General features: G+C 40.6%; 1 protein-coding gene across 2 annotated transcripts in view; it reads right to left on the bottom strand.

Annotated features, from left to right (window-relative positions):
• pcxb (pyruvate carboxylase b) overlaps positions 1 to 22969 on the bottom strand; it is a 282068-nt gene that overhangs the window by 139287 nt on the left and 119812 nt on the right. For both annotated transcript variants that reach the window (XM_031736804.2, XM_031736803.2), the window contains exon 12: positions 2113 to 2295. In XM_031736804.2, the coding sequence (XP_031592664.1) occupies positions 2113 to 2295 (183 nt within the window). The remainder of the gene's footprint in view (positions 1 to 2112; positions 2296 to 22969) is intronic.

The following is a 22969-nucleotide window of genomic DNA, read 5'->3' as shown; positions in this document are numbered from 1 at the left end:
TACAATTGTTTATTTTGCTTAAACCAAGTTAAATTTCATAAAATGTAAATTTGTGGACTTTGTTATCCTAAAATAATTGTCACCTATTTTCAACCTTTTGTTGCGTTTAGCCATGTTCTAGCAGTCACTCCATTCATTGTACGGCAGAAAAAGAAAACCAGAGGATTTATGGATGTAATGAAGCATTGCAACCCTATTTGCTCATTTTCTCCTTTGAAATCATTTATGACGTTTTCTGTTTATGTTAACTTATATGAACTGGAATGCATCTTTTCTCTTACGCACAGCTTAAGATCAGATATTTTGACACTGAACTATTCATGAAGCCGACTTTCTGTCTACTTACCAATTCCATAAAGGTTTGAAAGATGTTTCAGAAGATTTGCTTACATTTCAAATCAAGTTTTTCACTTCAGTGAATCTTTGTGTCTATTGCCCCGACCTAATCTTACAACAAAAACATCAGAGACTTGGCTCTCTGATACACTGCTATACATTGTTGCCTGATTTAAGGTCAAAAACACCATTTACCTCTCAGTGAAGAAAAAGGCAGATGTTTTGAGCTGCATGTATATGTTGGATTAGACTCATCTTGTTGGAAAATTGTTAATTTTTAATTGAGGAGAGAAAATTGCACATTTAAATGTGCTGTGAAATGTGTGAATGTTGACAGTAACAGGAAATCCAAATTACCAAAAAAAAAAAAAAATCTTGTGCTCGTCTAATTCAACGATTAATTGGTTTTATAACATGTTAGCTTAAAAATACATTTAATCTGTTTCACCGTGGTTTAATAAAAACAGCTCAAGAAGAAAAACTAACGAGCCATGTTTTACTCATTACTGTTTAACTCTTCAGCTGATATACATCCACTTATGGACACTGGTTATTCTGGAGTAGAGACGTCGGCAGCTACCCGACTAGACGGCTGCCCTCGCTAGTTGGTCAAAAATAAGAGTTTTGGTAAAAGCATTAATCTTATTAAATGTACAACAGCAGCTACCAGTTCAAAGATGTTACTATGGTGCACTGGTAACCGCAACACTGACAAACTGTCTCTGGGATGTTTCAAATGAGTGGGGGAGAAGTAAACCAGCGTTTCATGTCAGCTTTGTCAGAATAAACCGGAATATATCTGAACAACCAAACTGATGCGTAACCATATTCTACACCAGTAAGGCTACTGCTGGTAGCTAAGGTTAGCCAAACACCCTACACTTACTTGTTGCAGCTTTTTCCTACACAATGAAAAAGCGACATTTAAAACACGATTTAATTAAAGAGGAACATGTTTAACATTTTCATACAGCTCCTAAAATACAAAATATTTCTTTGGCCAATGTTTAACTTTTTCCCGTTTTATGTGAGCTCAGTTTATGTTTTTAAAAGTCTCATTTTTTCCCTTCGTTTTAAAAAAAACTAGCAGCTGCCAGGGACATCCCTGCTGTTGAGCATATCACTCATATGTGAAAAGTCTGTCCCACTGGTGTATTTTACATCTTTCTCTTTGTGCTGCAAGTGGGAAATAAACTCCCAGGCGTGTGTTTCTCCCTCACCAGCAGCAGTAATGCACTTGTGTTTCTGTGTATGGGCTGCAGTGTTATGGAAGGTGGATAGCACTACCTTAACAAGTGCAAGTTTTTGTGACAAAACTGCTATAAGCCAACAACAACTGGCACCTCTGACACAGGCAGAGTGTGTTTTCAGTCTGAAAGCCAAGAAATAAAGAGCAACATAAACCATGTAATCAGCCAGAAAGGTCACACAGGCTAAGTGTCCAAGACTGCTAGTGCACCACTTCTTAGCCGTGGCACTCTGCAGCAACTGAGTACACACTCGCTCTCTTTCAGCTTTAAATGCATCACACCATTAATCTAAACTACCCTGAGTAGTTTTAGATGGGCTCTTACCACGCCAGCCACCAATACACAGAATAGAATTCAATTTATATCCAAGCTGTCAAAGAATCAATCCTCGTGCCAAAATGTTCATTAGTTCCCGAGTTTCCTCATCAGCTCAACAAGCCAAACAACAGCTAGAAAAGCGAATTAAACCCGGGAAAACATGCATAAAACTGGAACCCTTTGGAGCGCACTTGGCCGAATGTCCTACCTTAACCCCTCTCACTCTGAACTCAGCCAGAGCTCGGCTCATCTTGGAGGCTGCTGTGTTCAGGTCCTTTCCGCTGGCGATGACTTTTACTAGTAATGAGTCATAGTGTGGAGAAATGACAGCACCCTGGAAGGCTGAGGCGCTGTCCAGACGGATACCCATGCCCTCGCCGCTTCGGAAGACCTGGCAGGAAGAGCACGGCACAGGTTAATATTTTTGAAGGAAAATGTGTCATTGCACAAAAGAGACATTTTAATACAGCAACAAGGTCATTATTGATAGCGTGTTATCAATATATAATACATTTTCTGTACACTGAGGACAAATTCTGCAATTTCTGATTTGTTCATTAACAATAAAAAAATGTGAAAAACAATATATGCACAGTATTTTTGTGGATTTCATCACATTGGATTTTTCTGCAGTTGGCAAGATAATACACTTGGATAATTTGCCAATACAAGATTTAGTGTTCTCATTAGGGATATTATTGTATTACCCTGCAAGGTCTAGTAATGCTACTGAATGCATTCCCCCCCCAGCTATTCCTCTTAGATATATTTTACAGGAAGCACTAACATTTGTGTTATTTCTGCTATTGAAACTGCTATTTACTGGGTGTATTTTCACTACTTTGGAAACAGACAATACTGGTATATGTCCCTGCAATCACTGTTTGAGCTGGGATCAATGACCAGCACAGGTACATCTATTCAGACACTGAAAAAAAGCATAGCAAGGAGCCAGGCAGAAAAAGTATCCTGGTGTCTCAGTGCACTGAAATGTAACAGCGTGTTAGATTCATATCCAGGCTTTCAAGCTTAGTCACATGTCTCTCATCACTCCCTCATTTAAAATATAAAAGTTAACTTTAAAAGACCAAAAACAAAGATTCTGCCCCTTCTGACAGGGCTGTCATTTAAACAGACATTGAAGCGTCTACCAGGTGCCTAAGACCTCAGCATAAGGTAACATGCACTGAAAATAATGGTAGCCAGATATACAAGAAGAGGAAAATAACGAGATGAGAGTGAAGACAGCGAGCATGAGATGAGTGAGAAAGGCTGAACTGTTCCAAACCACTTGGCAAGCGAGCAGAGAGGAAGGCGAAGAGAAGTGAAGAGGAGAATGAGGAGTGTCCAACACTACAACATATGGAGCCCCTCGAGGGCTGGAGGAGAAAGATGAGTCGAAATTATAATTACAACAATGTTTTGCCACACTGGTGATCTGCTGCTAATATTAACAGATGAAGTAGATGTGCAGAGCTGTCAACATTCATAACAATATTTTTGTCATTAATCATTTGCGCAACATCTCGTCATTTCATCTAGTATGACCTCTCTCCTCTGAAACAACTCCCTGCCACATAAAAAGAAAATGGTGACAGTAATGTTTAAAAGTCAAGCCACCCCTCATCTCTTTATATTTTTCATGGGAAATGGAAAATCTGAGCAGCAATTTAATGTGCAAACACATGAATACGGAACATAATGAAAACAGTTTGTACAGTTCCAGCTTGAAAGTCAGTATTTAGTATGACCATCTTTATTCTTCAACATAGCCTGAACTGTCTTAGGCAGCTTCTTTAGTCTTTAAGAAGCCTGGAAAATTTGACTAAAGGACATTCAGACGTCTTCGTAGGTTGTGGCTCCCTTTTCTTCTGTTCTCTGTTGAGAGACTAATGTTGAGGTCCGGGCTCTGTGGTGATCGATCCATGACCGATGACCCCTGACGATGACGATGCTGCTACTACTACTACGTAATAATGTATACTTTATTGATCCCCGTGGGGAAATTCCTCTCTGCATTTAACCCATTCACTCTGAAGCAGAATCAACCTTTCTAGACGATATTGCATGGTGGAACATCTGACTGTACTGTACTGTGTTCATAATTCCATCAGTTGTGACAAGATCTATGTCATTCCCCCCTATGTCTTAAAGATGGCTGTAGACCCTCACTGATGTACCTCCCTCCCGACCTACTCCATACATGCCGACGATGATTTCAACCAATATTTCAAATTTGGATTCATCGCTCCATAAGACCTGTTGCCACTGATTTTTAGTCTCATCCACAGCCACACTTCCACCGAGACAATTTCTGAGGCTTCACTGAAAAGCAGAAGGATGCAGCTCTCAGATTCTGTGTCAGGTCTGTGGCGTGTCCCATTTCTTAAAGATATGACTTAGTTTACCTGCTGTAGATTGTTTTAGGCCTACCACTTCTTACTTTGTCTTCTATTTGACTGGTTTGTCTGTTCAAATGGCCCATGGTGATTCCCAAATGGTTCTTTGGGAATCACCCTGTTGGTGCAAAAAATACCATTTTCTGCATTTAAAAAAACAAAAACAAAAAAAACTATTGTCTATAGCATTTTTTACAGATTTGACTAAAGAAATGGGAACAAATTATGTGTATCCAAGTACCAAAGGACAGAATTTCACATTGGCTCTTTATTAAGTTGTAGTATGCATAAACACAAGACTGGTTTATCCCTTGAACAAGGTGCCAGTGTTACGTGGATAAACAGAAAACTAAAACTTCCTGAAAATGAATGAAAACGCAACTAATATCCAAAGAAAAACTTTGGAAAATTTGAGCACTGTTGGTCAGGACCACTTTAAAAATAAAAAAATCCAAGTAAGGCTTCTTGGAAGCAAAATATAAAGTAATGAGGGGTGTCTCAACACATCTATACACCATTTCTTTACCAGTGACTTGTGGTAGAACAAAGTTAAGCATTTAATCGCTGCAGAATTTGCTAAGGGGAGTGCTAACAAAGGGTTATGAGAGTTAGCACAAGCGGTGATGCAGCTAGGATAACTAGGACTGCACATTTTAGTGCAAGTATTTTTGCACTTAACGGATTTAACAGTCAAAAAAAAAAAAAAAATGGACAAGTAAGTTGGCGATGATGGAAATTGTGGTTGTAGGCAGGTTCACTATAAACTGGACGCAGTCTTAGAAAGACGAAAAGATAAGAAACCACGGTATCTGTGTCAAAACTGAAAAAAGCAATCAGCCCAAATGAACACATGTAGATGGAAAATTTAAGCCAAGTTAAGTGCCGCAGCAGGGAAGTAAAAGATGTGAAACTGCAATTTAGACATCAATACATCTGATCATCAAGCTGAATACTAAATAAATACCATGAGTATTGATGCATTTTTCAATTTGGATTTAATATTTCAAAGAATTACTTATTCATTGAGATATCCTCCACCAAGGAGGAGTTTGGATTTGTTTCAACTCAACTGGAGACCAAGTGGAGAGAGACTGCCTGCAGAGAGCAATATCCTGTTTCAAGGATCTCCCCTTTGATATGGGGCTGGTCATCAGCACTTCAAGTGTTGCTCAAGTAGATCTCAAATGTTTAGACTTGTATTTTACAATTTACAAGCTACTCTGCACATATTAGACCGAGTTTCAGCCATGCTTGTGTAAAAAGTTAATCAAATCTTCTCAAAAGCGCCTGATAAATTATAACGTGGAATATCTACTTAAAATTGCCTTTGGAGTTTCAAATTCAAGAATGCTCAATCTCTACAATGTTGTTGTTTGCATTGTTTAAATACAAACAAACCAAAAACAAAAAAAATGATGACTAACAAAAAGTGAGTGATAAATGAAATAGTTTACTGAAGCACAAAAAGCAGAAACAGTGATGTTCTCTGCAAATTAAAATGACCAAAAATGTCAGAAATAAAGTGAACCCAAATATATCTTAGGTTTCTTTTTCTGCTGCTCACAAAGAGAAAAAAGAAAAACATCCCACAGTTCTGTTGATGGGTTGTACTCTGCCAACTGTGGCTTATCGGTATTGCCAATGGGGCTCTAGGGCAGTTTGTTTCCACAGTCATCGTGAGGCCGTTGCCAGCTCTCATCTGTGCAAATACCCCTGGGAAAATCTACAATCTGTTTACTTTTCCACTACTCATTAAATCTTTCCTTATTGTGGACTGGCTATATTTTAAAATTGTTCTGTCATCCCATAAAGCTGTAGGCCAAGCATACACACACAAGACAAATGCAGTTGTTTGCACTGAGTGCTATGTTCAAGTGACTGGCTGTCTGATAACTGTCCAGGTTTTTCTTGCACGCTGTTATTTAATATCAAAAAGCTCGATCTCCCAGAGGCAAGTAAAGCGCTTAGCATTGCTTATGCTCAAACTGATGCTGCTTTTTGATTTATTCAGGCTATAGTCTTCACAGAGGTTCACTGGGCATCTGGGCCTTTTTCAGCAAACACCCCACTGCATAATGAGAACGGCACTTGGCTAACTCTTTTATACAGAGGTTGAAAAGATGAAAAGGGGGGAGACGGATCAGTAATTAGCTCGAAGCCAATTCTGTTCCTGACATCCTGGCTTTACAGTTATTGCAAGCCAACAACAAAGTTTCTGAAACTATTGCGGCCACCCAACAGCCTCTGATACAGCCTCACATTTGGATCAACATGTGCTGATGGACCTGATCCCAGGATGACCACGGACATCTCCAAGGAGGAGGCACAGGAGGGCACCACCACTGAAATCGCACTGGATTAGATCTAAATGCAGGATCTGTAGCTACTGAGTACCAACAATAAGTACTGGTCCAAACAGAAGTTAAAACCAATTTTTAAACATTACTGGAATAGAAAAAGGGAAGACATGAGTGTAAGAAGACTTCAAACAACCTTCATCTTCCTTTATGTGTATTTTATACTGCTCAAAAAAAAAAAAAAAAAAACTGAGGGAACACTTAAATCATACATAAGATTATGATGAACAAGTGTAAGTCATTGAGAGCAACATGATGAAACAGCAGTCAATGAAAACCATCAACCCTTTTGAGGGTTGGATTCAAAAATCAAACCAAAAGTCAAACTTAAAAATTAACACCCCACACTGAAATAGGTTGTGTCATAATATGGCTCAGTATGTATGCACTCAACATCTGAGCACACTCCTGGTGAGACTGATGGTGTCCTGGGATCTCTCCTCCCAGACCTGGATCAGAGCATCAGTGAGCTCTGACAGTCTGCAGTGATATTTAATGTCAGGTGCACTGATACAATACGTTGCATAGGCTAATAATTGGGTTCTCGTTGGGGGAACATGAGAGCCAATCAGTGACATCAATGCAATCATCCAGGAGCTGTCTATACACGCTGACCACATTTCTGCGCGCCACAAGCCAAAGCCCTTGAACCGACATAAGCTCCGATTTCATCCTGGTACCCAACAGCACTCAGGCTACCGTCCTTGATCCTCCAAGTATATGCTTCCCCAGGCTCTCTCTAACCCTCTGTCAAAACCAGTCATGCTGGATGATAACACGACTTTAGCCACACTCTGCTTCTTCAGACTCCTTCACATCTATCACACGTGCTCAGTGTGAATCTGCTCTGATCTCCGAAGAGAACGAGGCACCTGGAGTGAGCCTGCCAGTTTTGGCGTTTTCTGGCAAATTCAGAGCTGAGATCCCACAACAGGATGCCGGGCCCTCACGCCACCTCATGGAGTCCAGTTCTCATAGTGTGGTCAGAAACATGCTGGGACCCTCTGTTCCTCCTCACACAGAGGAGCAGACACTGGCCATCCTGCTGAGTTGTTGCTCTTCTACAGCCCCGTCTCGCTCTCTCATAATGTAAGAGCCCATCTCACAGCATCTCTACCACACTCTTGAGACACATCAAAACTCCTTGCAACACCACATGCAGGTGTGCCATCCTGGACTACCTGTTTAACCTAAATAGACTGCAGGTATTGTCCCATGCTGCCAGTAGAAGACACTAGCAAAAGAGAAAACCCCACCAGGAGGGAAAAGGAGAGCAACGGTCTGTGGTCACCACCTGCAACAAAATTCCCTTTTCAGATACTGTCAATTTAATTTGTATCAAAGTGGGTCAAATCCCCAACAGACTGATATCCAATCTGGATTTGATGACAAAGTGGAAGTATGATAAAACATTTTTGCCTCACATGCAAACCTACACACTTTGCCTGTGTTTATTTTCTCTAGTTCAGACATGCAACCTCACAGCGTTATATCACATTTGTCATAAAAATCTTGCCACAGAGCTGCAGCCTCCTGCAACACTGAAGACTCCCTGCACAGTCTCACACAAAGAAACACTAATGTATTTAATAAAAGATTATGTTTGAATACATAAATCTTTGCTACAGGCTTTAATATACGCTGGACAGCAATAAGAAATGCGGCTATAAAAAACACATTCATGCAGAGAAATCTGATACCAATATTGTTTTGAAATAGAATTTTTTAACTGTAAACAACTCTACGCTGCCTGTGTCAGGAGACTAATCAAATGAGCAGGAAGACAGATGTCTACCGTTACACTTTACTGAACAAATATATATATACATGGGATATGTAGTTGGACTGGAAGCCACACGACTCCGTGGATATTGGAACCACTCAGACAAGTAGTTTAAATGGGAAAATACAAATGGGAGAGGGAAAAAAAAAAAAAAAAAAAAATATTATTTCCAGGACACTTTCAGAAACAAAACATTTCCACTCTGCACCCCCCACCAAATTAAACTATATTTACTTTTGTCTGCTATCTGTTAATGAGGGCTTGTGAACTCTCACGCTGTGCCTTTGTCAATATATGAATACACAGTATGTGATCACTGCATTGACGTTGGCTTCAAGCCTTTAGATATCAGCAGAACGGTGCCAAAGCAAAATGCCACAGAGACCATCCACTCGCTCAGCATGGACTCGAACAAAAACAGCATCTCTAAAGATTTTGCAGCCAGAAAAAGAAAAATATGAGAGACTATACAGGCAGATTTGAATGGAAGGCCAAGTACCACATAAATAATTAAAGCGAAGGTGTCAGCTTCTTTCAGCTCGGGGCGCTGTACAACAGGGGAAAAAAATAAACTCTTCTCTCACTCTTTCACCAGGTCATTTTATCTCCATCTTAACTTGTTTTCTTTCATGCACACAGGACAAACAAATAATTCAAGTGCTTAAATGGTTTCACTGACACACACAGTGATTTGGTTCTCTGTTGTCTTGTACACTTGTGTGGGCTGCCATCTTGTTCCTTATACAATAATCCAGCTTTATCCTCCTGTTTTCCTTGGGATTCCTGTTAATCAGTAAATGCACATGTGCACACAAGCTAAAATGAGGGCTTTCTGCTTAATACCATCTTCCTTATAATAATATTTCCACAATCAAACAATGCCAGTTTTCACCATCTTCCCACCTTTTACTCCACAATTTGTTCACTCGTTACTGCAAACTCTGAAAGTCTCCTTTAATGTGACCTCCACCTTCTTTTCTAAATGCTCAAAGTGCATCCCTCAAATTCTCCTCCACTCACTCTGAAGCATAGATCAATAGTATGCTTCTCTTAAATTATATGAAATGGGTACAGGCACATTATAAATCTGGACTGCACAGGCTTAAAAACATGCAACAATAGCTCATGTAAAGATTTTAGAGAACTGAGTAATAAAAATTACATTGTGTGTTTGGCACAAACAAATGAGCCGAAAAGTGTATTTGCACCGTTTCACTTGACCAAGTCGATATACCACCTTAAAACAGTAATAAGTGAAGAGCACAAAAAATGAGTCCAGAGAGCACATTTGAACATTGATTTAAGACGTCTACACATGTTATAACACATCAGTGGGTTTACTGAAATGGTTTTATCCAACTGTTGGGAGATCACAGAGTTGTTTAAGAAAACGTGTCAGAGCTTTGCAATTTATCATGTGGACAAGCTTTACACCACTGAACTCAAACACTGGAGAAATCTCTCTCAAGCAATAACAACAACAAAAAGACACTTTACTATACAAAAAGACCAAATTCATCAAACATTTTTGTTGCACAGCTCTCTTTAATTTCAGCAATAACAATTTTAATTATAAAAAAGTGCCAAAGCAGAAACATGATTTAATGTGTTTTTACTTCTTTGGTAAAGGGGGGAAAAAAAAAAAAAAAAAATCAGGTTTGATCAATCATAGCTCACAAGTTCACATTTGCCTCCACAGCAGGAGTACTATGGATGTGGCCATGTATATAAACACAATTAGCCAAACCTCTGCCCCTGTAGTAAAGATCGTGGGGCAACATGGCAGCTTCCACAAACCAGCGTTTGCACGTGTGCATTTTTAATTGCTTAATTTCAAGTTTATAACAATGCATCAATTGTTGGAAGACATACTTAGAATGTTGCACTTTCAATTAATGTCTATCTTTCTACTAAGACTCCAAAATCAACAGCCTGTACCTTTAAAATTTAAACTAATTTAAACTAATTTAGGTTGGTCAGCTTCCCACTGTTGACAATACTGTGTTTTTAAAGATGTTGTAGTACATTGCAGCAGGGGAATATAAAGTGCAGAAACAGACGTGAAACGACTTTGATTATGGGCCTTACTTAGTTTCAAACTACAACTGAACAAGATCCTTGTTACTTTCAACTCATTTAGGGATTTTAACAGAGCAATGGTCCAATTTCTCAGGCTCCGTAAGTGGACCCTATTCCAGATTTCACAGTTAGCTTGCTTTTGTAATAATGAAACCTCTTCAAAACACTCTCCAAACCATTTACCATTAAGTCCATTTTGCCTTTTATCCACTCTACTCTCAATTCCCACTTTACAGACTCCTCAACCGAGGCTCACTCACAGCCCCTTCACCTCAAACCTTTCACCACCTCGCCGACTTTGTCAAACTCAGTCCTGCTGCTACCTGGTTAAACTCTTTTGCATTTTGGCAGCCTAGGCTTACATATAGACTTATAAGACAGCACGAACGCACCTGAATCTGATCTATGGAGAGGAAACATTGAGACAACACTGCCTGCCAGAAACAGACCAAAAGTGAAGGCAATATCTGAGCTCCAACTGATATCGTACCAATTAGAGATGGAGAGGAGCAGATGGAGAGGCAGAGACGCAGAGAGGTAAAGAGAGCAATAAAGGGAACGAGACAGAATAACACATGGAGTTGGGGAGAGATGAAAATGTATGTCCCATGTTAATGTTTGAAGTCAAGCTGCATGGATGAATGAAGACGGAAAGAAGTGAAGTAAAAACAAGGTCATTCGCCAACAGCTATTTCAATGCTTCAAAGAAACAAAACAAAAGACAAACATGTTTTAAGAATTGCATCGTGTGTCCAAGTATTACCAGATGAGGCCGGAGGGTCCTTCACAACCCCTAAAAAGCCCCTTTTTAATTAATTCTCTATACAAAGTTTGTGGGGAGGTCAGAAATGAACACCAACTTAAAAGGGGGGGAAATAAATCCAGCTTTCAATCACTTGACACAGAAACAAACTTCACAACTTTGTCACCAGTTTTAAAGATTCGATGTCTCAAAAGCATCTTCCTACTTTTCTCTTTTTGCTAAATGCGTAAGTGGGTTGACTCCCAAGGAATTTGGTGACAGTTTATGTGCAGCCCTGGAAAAATCTGGCCATCTCCTGAATTTAATTACTTGTGTCCTTCATAACTGGGTGTCTCGCTGTCACAGCTTCTGCATCATGTAACTGCAACGTGCCAAATTAAAATGTGCACTTGGTATGCTGTCACAAGCCCCCCCGAGCCAGTATGTTTACCACAGTTTTCAATTAAAATATTGACCTTTTATTTCACTTTAGCCTAAATTGAAGAAATTCCAAGGAAAATGTTAACTTTTGAAAGTGGGCAGATGCCGTAAGCTCAGTCTCCACTGACACCATAATGGTTATAGCATTTAATATTACACAGACCTAATGACAGAAGAACCTTGAATCAAAGTGTGAAAAAAGGAAATCACACAGTATATATGCTGTTCCAGTTGAGCATAACAAGGTGACATCTTTGTATGTGGCACAGAAAGCAGATAAAACAGGGCCAGTCATGGAAATGAGTAACAGACTGTTGCCTCAGAAGGACGTCATCTCTCTCCTGCGCATTTTTTATGGTCACACATTCACTGAGAACATGCACAAGCTCTGAAAGCAATGCATTAACTACCTCGATTATTTATGAATGTATGTGAAAAGAAAACCTTGGCGTTTGCCTTCAATACATCTCTAAGACGTGGAACAGCAAAAACACGTAATGCAGCACACAGCCAAATCCTTATTTGCTCTATCCAGAGTTTTATTCTCAAACAATTGAAAATACTAAAGCAACTATGCACCCAAGTGTAGTCTAAAAATCCTGCTGTCTATATATTATTTACAGAGACTCAAAAAGACTCAGTCACCAATCACATACAATCAACACATGTGATACATGTTGTTAAGACTTTGGCAGAATTTAAGCCCAACCACATGCAAAGTATGGTCACAATCTCTGTTCCTCAGACTGTGTTGAATAATTGCCAGAAAAGTATTTTCTGCAGACCAAAACAGACTCTGTTCATGCTCAGGTCCAATGAAATCAATGTATCATATATACACACAAAACTGGACCTACCTGACAAACTAACAACCCAAACATAATGCCATTATGTTAATGTTATCTCAGAGGCATTAGACAGGTAACAAATTTGGCCAAAAAATTGCTACAATTTAAATTAATTGTGTTCTATGTGTATGTAGTTTATCCATGTGATACTACTGGCCTTTAGCTACAGGTGCTTTACGCTGGTCTGCTTTAATACTGAACGTCGCCAACACTGACTGGAGAATTTAATGCCCATCGTTGATAATAAGCGGGACCTCTCACACTTCACTATAACACAAAGGGACGAACACTAGAGGTTTATTTATTTTAAATCGCTACCGAGACCTTTTCAGAGAATTAATGGCTGCACTGGTTACATAAATTTGACTCAGCTGACTCATGACTACTGTAATGACAGCAAAGCAATTTCTCCTTGCTTCAATTAAAAGTTGCTCTGCATTTTCTACAATCTTTCACAAGTTATTAGCAAAGTCTGAAACCAGGGAGACATGAAAATTCTCATTTCATTAACAGAAAGTTAACTGGAGAGTTTCAGTGATGCATGAAAGGAGCCTTTTGTAAACTCATTTTCTTTTTACTGAAATTATTTTGAATTTTGGAATTTGGAACGTGCACGGGGATCCTTCTACTGCAAATAATCCAGTCACATTGTCAAAGGAAAATCTTTGTGCATACTTTTCATTATCTGTGGCTGTAATCCAGAGCTGCTGTACAAGTGCATGAATTCAAAGTACATCTACTCTGATACTCTATTTCACTTTTACTCCTATACTTTCAATTTCACCTTCATTTCCTGTCTTGTATAATACAGGTTCTATTTTATAGCATCTCACAAAACCATTATCTACCTCACTTTCCTCCCTGTATGTCTCCCTGGGGTATCACTGGCTTTATTTATCCTCTTTTACTTCATTTAAAATCTTTCCTTCCTTTCTTCCCTGCTCTGACTTTCAGTGTTTATTTTTCCTCATGCCTTCAGTTTCTCTCTATTTACTACTTCACAGCAGCATCGATACATTTTTAGGCCAAGTCCAAAGATGTGTTTGTGTCCTTCATAATAAAAACATATTTATAGCCAAGTACTAACTAATTTGACAGTAAGTGTGCGTGCACACTGCAGAGCACACATGCCCTGCTTTCAGCTTCTTGTTGCCATTTATCAAAAGCCCATTTTTTGATACTCAACTGAACTGCTTTCTCCTTTCAATCCTCTCAGAGAGTGTGTGTTCCAGACAGAGGTGTAATGACCCTAATAAGCAATAGAAGACTGCTTCTTCCCGGTTTTTCCTCCTTTTCATTTTCTCCCTTTTTAGCTCTGAATTTTCTGTCAATTATCACCCATTCTGCCTTGCCTCTACTCCTCAGAACACATTAATTTTCCCCTATGTTCATATTCTCATCATCCTCCCTCTCATTTTCACCCCTTTCCTCCTTTTCCTTTTATTTCCTTTCTACTCCTGTCTAATTCGCATCTTCGCTCAACCCCACACACCCGTGGGCCCAGCACATCACTTCAACTGCCATCTTCCTTGCTTGAACCCTCTTCCTTCTTAATCTCTTCACAATTTCTTCCCTCCCTCTTTAATATATTCCTCTATTACAAATTTGCCCTTAATCACCTAATTACATACAGTAGTAACTGTTCCATGATTCCTCACCACCATCATGAGGAAAAATTAAAGATCATTCGCACACACAGCTCCTTAAAAATTTACCCATAAATGTCCACATTTTGTCCAACACCAAGCAAAAATCCAAACATAAAGTGACTCCCAGCATAACCTCAGGAAGAAATACTGGGGCAAAGATGCTTGATGCCACACACACACTCACCTCATGTAGTATTTAACATCAGTGCGACCATTAGAGTCAGTGGCAACCAGATGTCTGTGACAGCACTACAAGCTGTTTGGGGGTTTGGACGGAGGTTCAATGGACACAAACACACTTATTTGATTTACTAGCAGTCCACACTTTCACAGACTTGCAGCCACGTTAGATATAAATTGGTTCAGGAGGAGATGTAGACCTCTGCTATGAAGATGCAAGATGTTTACACACGTATGCACAGCATGGAAATAAATCCTCAGATCTTGTACATACAGTTAGCTTCCACCTGTCAATGCCTATGAGCTTCTGAAGAGAGCTAGTGATGTCAAAGTTTATACTCAAAAAATAAGAATAAACAGTGTCTGAGGAGAATAAATTCAAACATGGTAATTCAACAGCCTAGACAAGACCCATCAAAGTTTCATCACCTCAGGGAAGCTGTTGGATTTTAGGTCCTAATGTTTAAATATGGAAATCTTGTTGAGTGTCCTCATAAAACACCTTCAAAGTTCACATCTGTCCTGTGTGATTCCACTTTATTTTTAATGTCTCTCTGCCTTTTACGTTTATATATATATATTAGCAAATGTAAAGCTCAATTACAACCTGGAATATATGAGCATTAAGGCTGCCCTTACTTTCAACCTAAATTTTATTGTAGTTTATATGCTCATAGCAGCTACATGCTGACATGTTCTCATTCTTGTCTAAGCCGCACCGTTTGCACCAGTTTAATGGTTTATTACTGCATTGTTATTAATCAAAATGACAGCACGACTTTATGGATTCTAGTGGGGTCTGTCCATATTTTGATTCGCAATAAAAATGTGGATGGATTGCTGTGAAATTTATTAAACACTCATGTGAACAACACCAGAGACTCTGCAGTCATGTGACAAAGCACAGCCCACAATTTTATAGCGTGTTGAACCTTCTTTGGTAGGAATAACTTGAATTGTTATCTGTAGGACTTTAAGCCTGATGTGTAGTAATTCTGACCCACTCTTTACAAAATGCCTTTACAACATTGCTTTTACAGCATTGCTTCAATTCGTCAAAGGCATTTTGCAGACGTCTGATTATGCACACGGCCCCATCGCATTTCAGACTGAGGTCTGGACTTTCACTGGGTCAATGTCACATGACCTCACATTTGACTCTACGAGACCTTAGTATACAGAGGACTTTGTGGTTGTCTTAGTGACTGCCAGAGGCCTAAGCTCAGTGACTGTAAAACAAGCCCACAGTTTATATGTAGTGTTTGTGCTGACATGCTGAACTCTATTTTCAATAAAAAGTTCCAACTTTGTAAAGCTAAACTATACTACATTTGCATATTTTGCATCTTGCACATGTCTTTGTCATGTCTCATCTAATATCCTGACAATAACTTGAACCTGTTATTCAATTCCACTGCACAATCCACTTCGTATCGTCTGTCATGTCTTTGTTTATCGTACAGTTAGTATTGTATAGTTATCATTATAGTATAGTATAGTTAGTAATTAGTACCTTTGATCCCTTAATTTTACTGAAATTTAGCACGTTATTTATTTGTAAGTTCTAGTTTTATATCTCTTGGAGATATATCTTTTATATACACTTATAAATGCAGCATGGGGGGCTTGGGGTGAAACAGAATTTCGGTACACTGTATACCGTGTATACTGTTGTATTGACAATAAAGCTCTTGAATCTTGAATGTAAGCTGTGCTGCCATGTTCTTTCAAAGAGAAGAGGCTTTCTACTGGCCCTTCCAAAGAAGCCACACTTGTTCAGTCTTTTTCTGATTGTACCCATCATGAACTTTGTAGGCTTCATTTAGCTTGTTAGAGTGAGACGTAGGTCTTTGATTCTTTTTTGAAGTTTTGTGAGCACTGCATGGTCTTGACCTTGGGGTGATAATTGACGAGAAGGGCGGAACTCAGTTTTTCATAGTTTGATTGTCCACATAAGGTTTCCTCGCTTTCTCCCACTCCAATTTTTTGGGCCACTCAAACAGATCCATGACGACTTGTTCCCATTGAATGTGTCTTTTGCAACATTGAGTAAAAGTCAAATGAAAGTCTACCGCAGTGTGGCTATTTTAGTTGGACACAACTTATCAGGATTTTAAAATCTTCCTCTGCTCGACACAGTTGGGGACCTTTATGTGAAACACCATCATCCCCAGTCAAGTTATTTGGATTTTCTACCAGTGTGCTTTACTTTTGATTGCTAGTGCAATTTTAAAGGATTTTTTTTCCCCCTCCATGTGCATGTGGCACTTCTTCGCCTGCGGCAGAAGCCTTAGCCACTGCTCAGGCTTGTCGAGACTTCTCTCATCATCTTCTGGCTCACCCAAAAGTTCAAACCATCTATCAGCTTTCATCAGCGCTGCCCATCTTCCTCACTGTGACGGCGCCAAACACATCTTAAGGCTATGCCTATACTATCCTAATATCCAAGTGCTTCCTCTCCAATTCCAACAACTTCAACAGATCTTTGATGTACTTGTTGCTTCGATGCTACGTATTTCTTGCGCCTCCAGGATCACGCTGTTTAGGTTCATAAAGTCAGCTACATTTTTTTAAATTTATCACATACACTGATATATTTATTATTTCTGTACACTTTTACAGTAAAATAAGGAATCGTCCATGTTCAGTAGTAGTGTGAAACTGAGGGACACGAGTGTTTTATATTAAAAAAAATTCAAAATATTACAGCACATTAATCGGCCACCCCCGTGTTTCATGTAAACTGCCTCTGTGTATGCAAATATGTCCAATAAATTAAAGGCCTTCATTGAGATGTTATTAATTATAGAACTGTCAAAGTTACAGAAAGCAGTATTTTTTTTATGCAGCAAATACAGTGTCATGATCCTGGGTCCTTTCGACCCAGCGTTTTGTGTTTTCTATTATTGTGATTTTGATTCTGTTCTTCCTCTGTGTTAGTGTTACTCTATGCTGCCCGTGTGTTCCTGTGTCAAGTCCACGTTTCTTAGTCTGTGTCCTTGCATGTGTAAGTTCCTGTTTTATTGTGAAGGTCTGTGTCTTATGTGAGTGTTTTCAGTTTGCCTCCCTAGTCTCGTCACGTTAATCACTCCCAGCCGTGTCCCCCACCTGTGTGTAATCTCCCTTTGTTCTCTGAGTATTTTTAAGTCGTGTCTTCTGTCTTAGTCGTTGCTGGTTCGTCTGCGTTAGTCCCCTCCGTCATTCTGTGTTGTTTACCTCGGTCTCCCTGCATCTACGCTTCTGGTTTGTTTTTTAGTTTGCCCAGTTTAGGTTTTCCTGTTTCACCTTCACCCGCGCCGTTGCTGTGTGTATTTGCTTTTGTTAAATAAACACTCACCTGCACCTGAGCTGTCGCTTCCTGGTCCTAAATAATTCCCACACGGCTTGCCCCGGCAGACCGTGACATAAAGAGTTCATTAACAACCAGCAGAACACTTAAAGATGCTGTTTTTAACTCAGACAGCTTCATGGTTCGACATCAAATGCTACTTTTAATAACACAAACATTTCACATTTACCAAACAAAGAAAACCAAAGTACAATGACTACTTTCACACACAAGTGCAACACAGCTTTCAAAAACTACAAAATGTGGTTTCCCATTGCTAAATTGCATTTAACTTTTAAAATAGTATCTGTGCACTTATTGCTTTATAAATGTTATTCACAGTGGATTTTATTTATATATTAAACACCGACAGCTGCAGACACGAGCAGTTTGTCAGCCTTTATCTGTTCTATGTGCTTCAATACAATCAATCTCAATTTGTTCTTTTCTAAAATTATACAGTGCCACCCCGGCATGCAGCGTAAAGATAAATTCTGAAACTTTTTGCAGCAACCCATGACAGAAAAAAAAAGGAAAAGAAGAAAATAAACCAAAAAACCCACATTATGATCCAAATTTTATTCCTGTAGCAAAACCCAGAAATCACAAGATGATGTTCCTGGTCACAGCTGCAATCAGCACCATCAGCAAACACATACAGATGACAGATGAAAAGGAAGCTGCTGTGTGCCAATAATGCATTACAAAATCTTTTGCACATTTATCTTATTAATCATGTGACAAAAACAGAGTGGGGTGGAAAATATGGCAACTGAGGAACAATGTAGAGAGGTGGGGGAAAAAAGAAAAGCACTTTGATGGGAGAAAAATCCTGGCGCCAGTCAGTGGTAACCCTCAGCCTAACAGATACAACCTATGGTATTAATTTCAAAATCCTAGGCGACTTCCTTCAAGTTATCATGTTCACAAGACTTTCAGAAAACTTGACCTCTCACCTTGAACTTGAGGTCAACGTCACTGAGAGTCAAATCCATCTGTGATTTTTAGTAGATACAATTAGGGCATCAATTACAAACTCTTGGGTCTACGTTGCCTGCCCGACCGCGCACACCCAGCAGGGTGTCGACAATACCCCAACAGCCTTTTACGGCTGAGGGGTAAAGATGAAATAGAATTTAATGGAAGAGAAATATTTGATCACAGACTACTTTGTGTGGTTTGTCTCCATTTTCATTCTTCTGCATTAGGAAATGCAACACCATAGCAACAAAGCAGCAACACAATCCAAAATTCACCGGCAATCACTCTTCTCTCATCTCCTCACGCTCTCTATACAGTATAACAAAAAGCATCTGATTCTTGCTAAGTAGGTCACTTCACACTACTTCTCCCTACATTGCACCATCCTGATTTTTACTCCATTTCTCTGCCAGCTCCAACTTTGTTCCTACAGTCATTCAACTTTCAGCCAATTCTTAAGATGAATCCAGCTATTTGAACACACAAGGACCTACTCCTTGTGTGTTCAAAGCATGCAAATAAGAGATTAGCTCTGGTTGCACTAAATGCTACAGCAAATAATACAAGAGAAGATCATCACTGTAGACTGTTAGCTAGTCCAAACAAGAGGAAAGAATATTAGCCCTTTCTAAGATAAGGAATCTGGTAAACAAATAGCAGCTGGTTTTATAATATTTAGAACAAGTCAACAAATTACAACACATGAAAACTGTAGGTTTGTGTACAGCCTGATATCTGTGTCATTAACTCGTTCATGCACTTGATCTGCTGAATGTTCATATCAATTGTCTGCTCCGTGTCTTTTTTCCTCACTCTCTCAAAAACACCCCACACATCTAAAATAAAAGGCCTGGTCCTGTACCTGTCACCTCATACATTGCAGACCTTCCCTTCTCAGCTTTTCTCCTCATCATCCCCTCCCATCCTACACATACAGAGCTCAACTGTTTTATTTTGAAGTCAAGCTGAACTAGCAAAGACTTGAAGGTCTCAAAGGCATTAAAAATACATGACAGATAGACAGAGAAAGAGAGCAAAGTTGAGGGAGGAGAGGAGAGGTGTAAGGGGAATTGACAAAGACAAAGCCAGAGTGCAATGTAGCCGAGTCAAACGCAAACAATGGGAGCTTAGGAAGCAAAAGTGGGAGTGAAGTGGGGTGAGAGCAAGAGGGAGTATCAGGAGTGCTGAGGAAAATGCCAGAGATTAAGGTAAAGAAGCTACGCAAATTTCAATTAAATGATAAAAGAAGAAAGGCAAACGTGAAAGTGAAGCTTCATCGACTTGAAGTGCTCGCTGTGCATCACTCTGTAGCTGACGGTTGCTCACTGGTGGACATGAGTTGCATAGGTAACCTCATGTCTTTACCATGACATCATATATCAATCAGCACTTTACTTTCATTGTTATTGGCTTCAACTGCTGCTCATAGTTGAGTTTAATTCAGGTCACTTCATGCAGCTGACTGTTACTCAGCCCGTCGCTGCTTCAAATCGCTAAATTTCATGGACATTACATTGTCTCTGGTCACCGTAATCACAGCCCACCCTGTGTGGATGCTGCTTAAGAACTAAGGTATGACAAGCCAAGGTTAAGGGAAGTGAGCTTATAATGCTAGATATTAAAAAAGGAAAAAAAAACCCAACAGAAATGGAGGGAAAGAGGGATTATTAGTTAGCCAGTTTTATGGGAGAACATTTGGGTGGGCTGCCAGGTCCTTCGTTCAATCGGTGTATCCGGTGGGATGGAGCAGCTGGTGAAAAATATAGATCAAGAGCAAAGTTCAGAGGCAGAAAACTTTTTCAATCCTGACTCACCAAAGAACCTTCAGGGGCTTTGAGCCAAAAGACCATCTCCTAGATTTATTTTTAACACCACTTTTAAACCTGCATTGTACATACTGTGTCACAGAGAGTGAAGAAGAACATCGGTGTTCAGCAGGGGGATGCAGATAGCTGGTCAAAAAAATATAAAAAAATTACTACACCACCCTCACTTTCAGCCTACAAGTGTTAACCTGAGAGAAAACACTGCAGCTCTCTAACACCAGGCACAAAGCAAACAAGTGACAGTAAAGGAACGCATCAGCAGCACAGAGCTCAACAAAAGAAACTGTCAAGTCAAGTCAAGTCGGCTTTATTGTCACTTCAGCCATATAGAGTTTGTACACAGTGAGGCGAAACAGCGTTCCTCCAGGGCCAAGGTGCTACATGCAACATAAATTTACAACATAAATTAACAGAAAATCACTAAACTAGCTAACTAGAGACAGGACAGACTGACCTAACATAAATTACAACATAAATTAACAAAAACTAACTATCTAACTAAAACTAACTATTCTGACTAGGTAAGTAGTGCAAAGGAAACCGTAAACATACTTGGTATGTAGGTAGTGCAGGAACAGTAAACATAAAAATATTGTGCAAAAAGAGCATTTACAGGTTGATGTGTAAGTCCAGTCTCAATGCTTTGAGGTAGTTGAGTTGAGCTGAGTGATAGAGTGTGTGAGTGTGAGAGTGTGTGAGTGTGAGTGTGAGTGTGAGAGTGTGTGTGTGTGTGTGTGTGTGTGTGTGTGTGTGTGTGTGTGTGTGTGTGTGTGTGTGTGTGTGTGTGTTTGTTTATCAGTCCAGTCCCTTTTTGTTGAGGAGACGGATGGCTTGTGGAAAGAAGCTGTTGCACAGTCTGGATGTGTGTGCCCAAATGCTTCGGTACCTTTTTCCAGATGGCAGGAGTGTGAAGAGTGTGTGAGAGGGGTGTGTCCAATCAGCCACAATGCTGGTGGCTTTGCGGATGCAGCGTGTGGTCTTGCGGTCCGATATGGCACAGTTCCCAAACCAGGCAGTGATACAGCTGCTCAGGATGCTCTCAATAGTTCCTCTATAGAAGGTGGTCAGGATCGGTGGTGGAAGCTGGGCCTTTCTCAGTCTTCTCAGAAAGAAGAGACGCTGTTGGGCTTTCTTGTGCAGGAAGCTGGTGTTGAGGGACCATCCGAGGTCTTTCTCCAGGTGGACGCCCAGGAACTTGGTGCTGTCGACGATCTCCACAGAGGAGCCGTTGATGCTCAGCGGTGAGTGGTCGCCTCGTGTCCTCCTAAAGTCAACAACCATCTCTTTTGTCTTGTCAACATTCAGAGACAGGTTGTTGTCTTTACACCAGTCCGATAGCCTCTGCTCTTCCTCTCTGTACGCTGACTCGTCGTTCTTGCTAATGAGACCCACCACGGTCGTGTCATCAGCGAACTTAATGATGTGGTTTGAACTGTGTGTTGCCACACAGTCATGAGTCAGCAGTGTGAACAGCAGAGGACTGAGCACACAGCCTTGTGGGGCCCCAGTGCTCAGTGTGGTGGTGCTGGAGGTGCAGTTCCCGATCCGTACTGACTGAGGCCTTCCGGTCAGAAAGTCCAGGATCCAGTTGCAGAGGGAGGTGTTCAGGCCCAACAGGCTCAGCTTTCCGATCAGTTGTTGGGGGATGATCGTGTTAAATGCTGAGCTGAAATCTATGTACAGCATTCGAACGTGTGTGTCCTTCTTGTCCAAGTGTGTGAGGGCAAGATGGAGTGCAGTGGAGATGGCGTCATCCGTTGAGCGGTTATGGCGGTATGCAAATTGCAGTGGGTCCAGTGAGGGGGCAGCAGGGTCTTGATGTGTCTCATGACGAGCCGCTCAAGCACTTCATGATGGTGGGTGTAAGTGCAACAGGACGGTAGTCGTTGAGACAGGACACAGAAGACTTCTTGGGCACGGGGACGATGGTGGTGGCCTTGAAGCACGTGGGAACGACAGCACTGCTCAGAGAGATGTTGAAGATGTCGGTGAGAACATCTGCCAGCTGTTCAGCACATTCTCTGAGCACTCTGCCTGGGATGTTGTCTGGACCAGCAGCTTTGCGTGGGTTGACTCTGCGTGAGTTTTCCTCACCTCAGCTGTAGTGAGACACGGCACCTGGTCGCTCGGAGGAGGGTGGACTTCCTCGCCGCCACGCCGCTTCTGCCTGTCGAACCGAAAGTAGAAGTTGTTCAGCGCATCTGGGAGGGAGCTGTCACCATCACAGGCAGGTGTTGTCGTCCTGTAGTTGGTGATGGCTTGTAAGCCCTGCCACATGCGCCGTGTGTGTCGCCGCTGTCCTTGAAGTGGTTGTGGATTCTCTGGGCGTGTGCACGCCGCCTCTCTGATGGCCCGAGAAAGTTCGGCCCTAGCTCTGCTAAGCGCCACCTTATCTCCCGCTTTGAAGGCAGAGTCTCTGGTCCTCAGAAGTGCACGCACTTCCGCAGTAATC

Source organism: Oreochromis aureus, linkage group 3 (assembly GCF_013358895.1).
Source record: "Oreochromis aureus strain Israel breed Guangdong linkage group 3, ZZ_aureus, whole genome shotgun sequence".
Classification (NCBI taxonomy): domain Eukaryota; kingdom Metazoa; phylum Chordata; class Actinopteri; order Cichliformes; family Cichlidae; genus Oreochromis; species Oreochromis aureus.
Note: the sequence above shows the minus strand (reverse complement) of the source record. Positions and strands in the feature narration are given on the sequence as shown.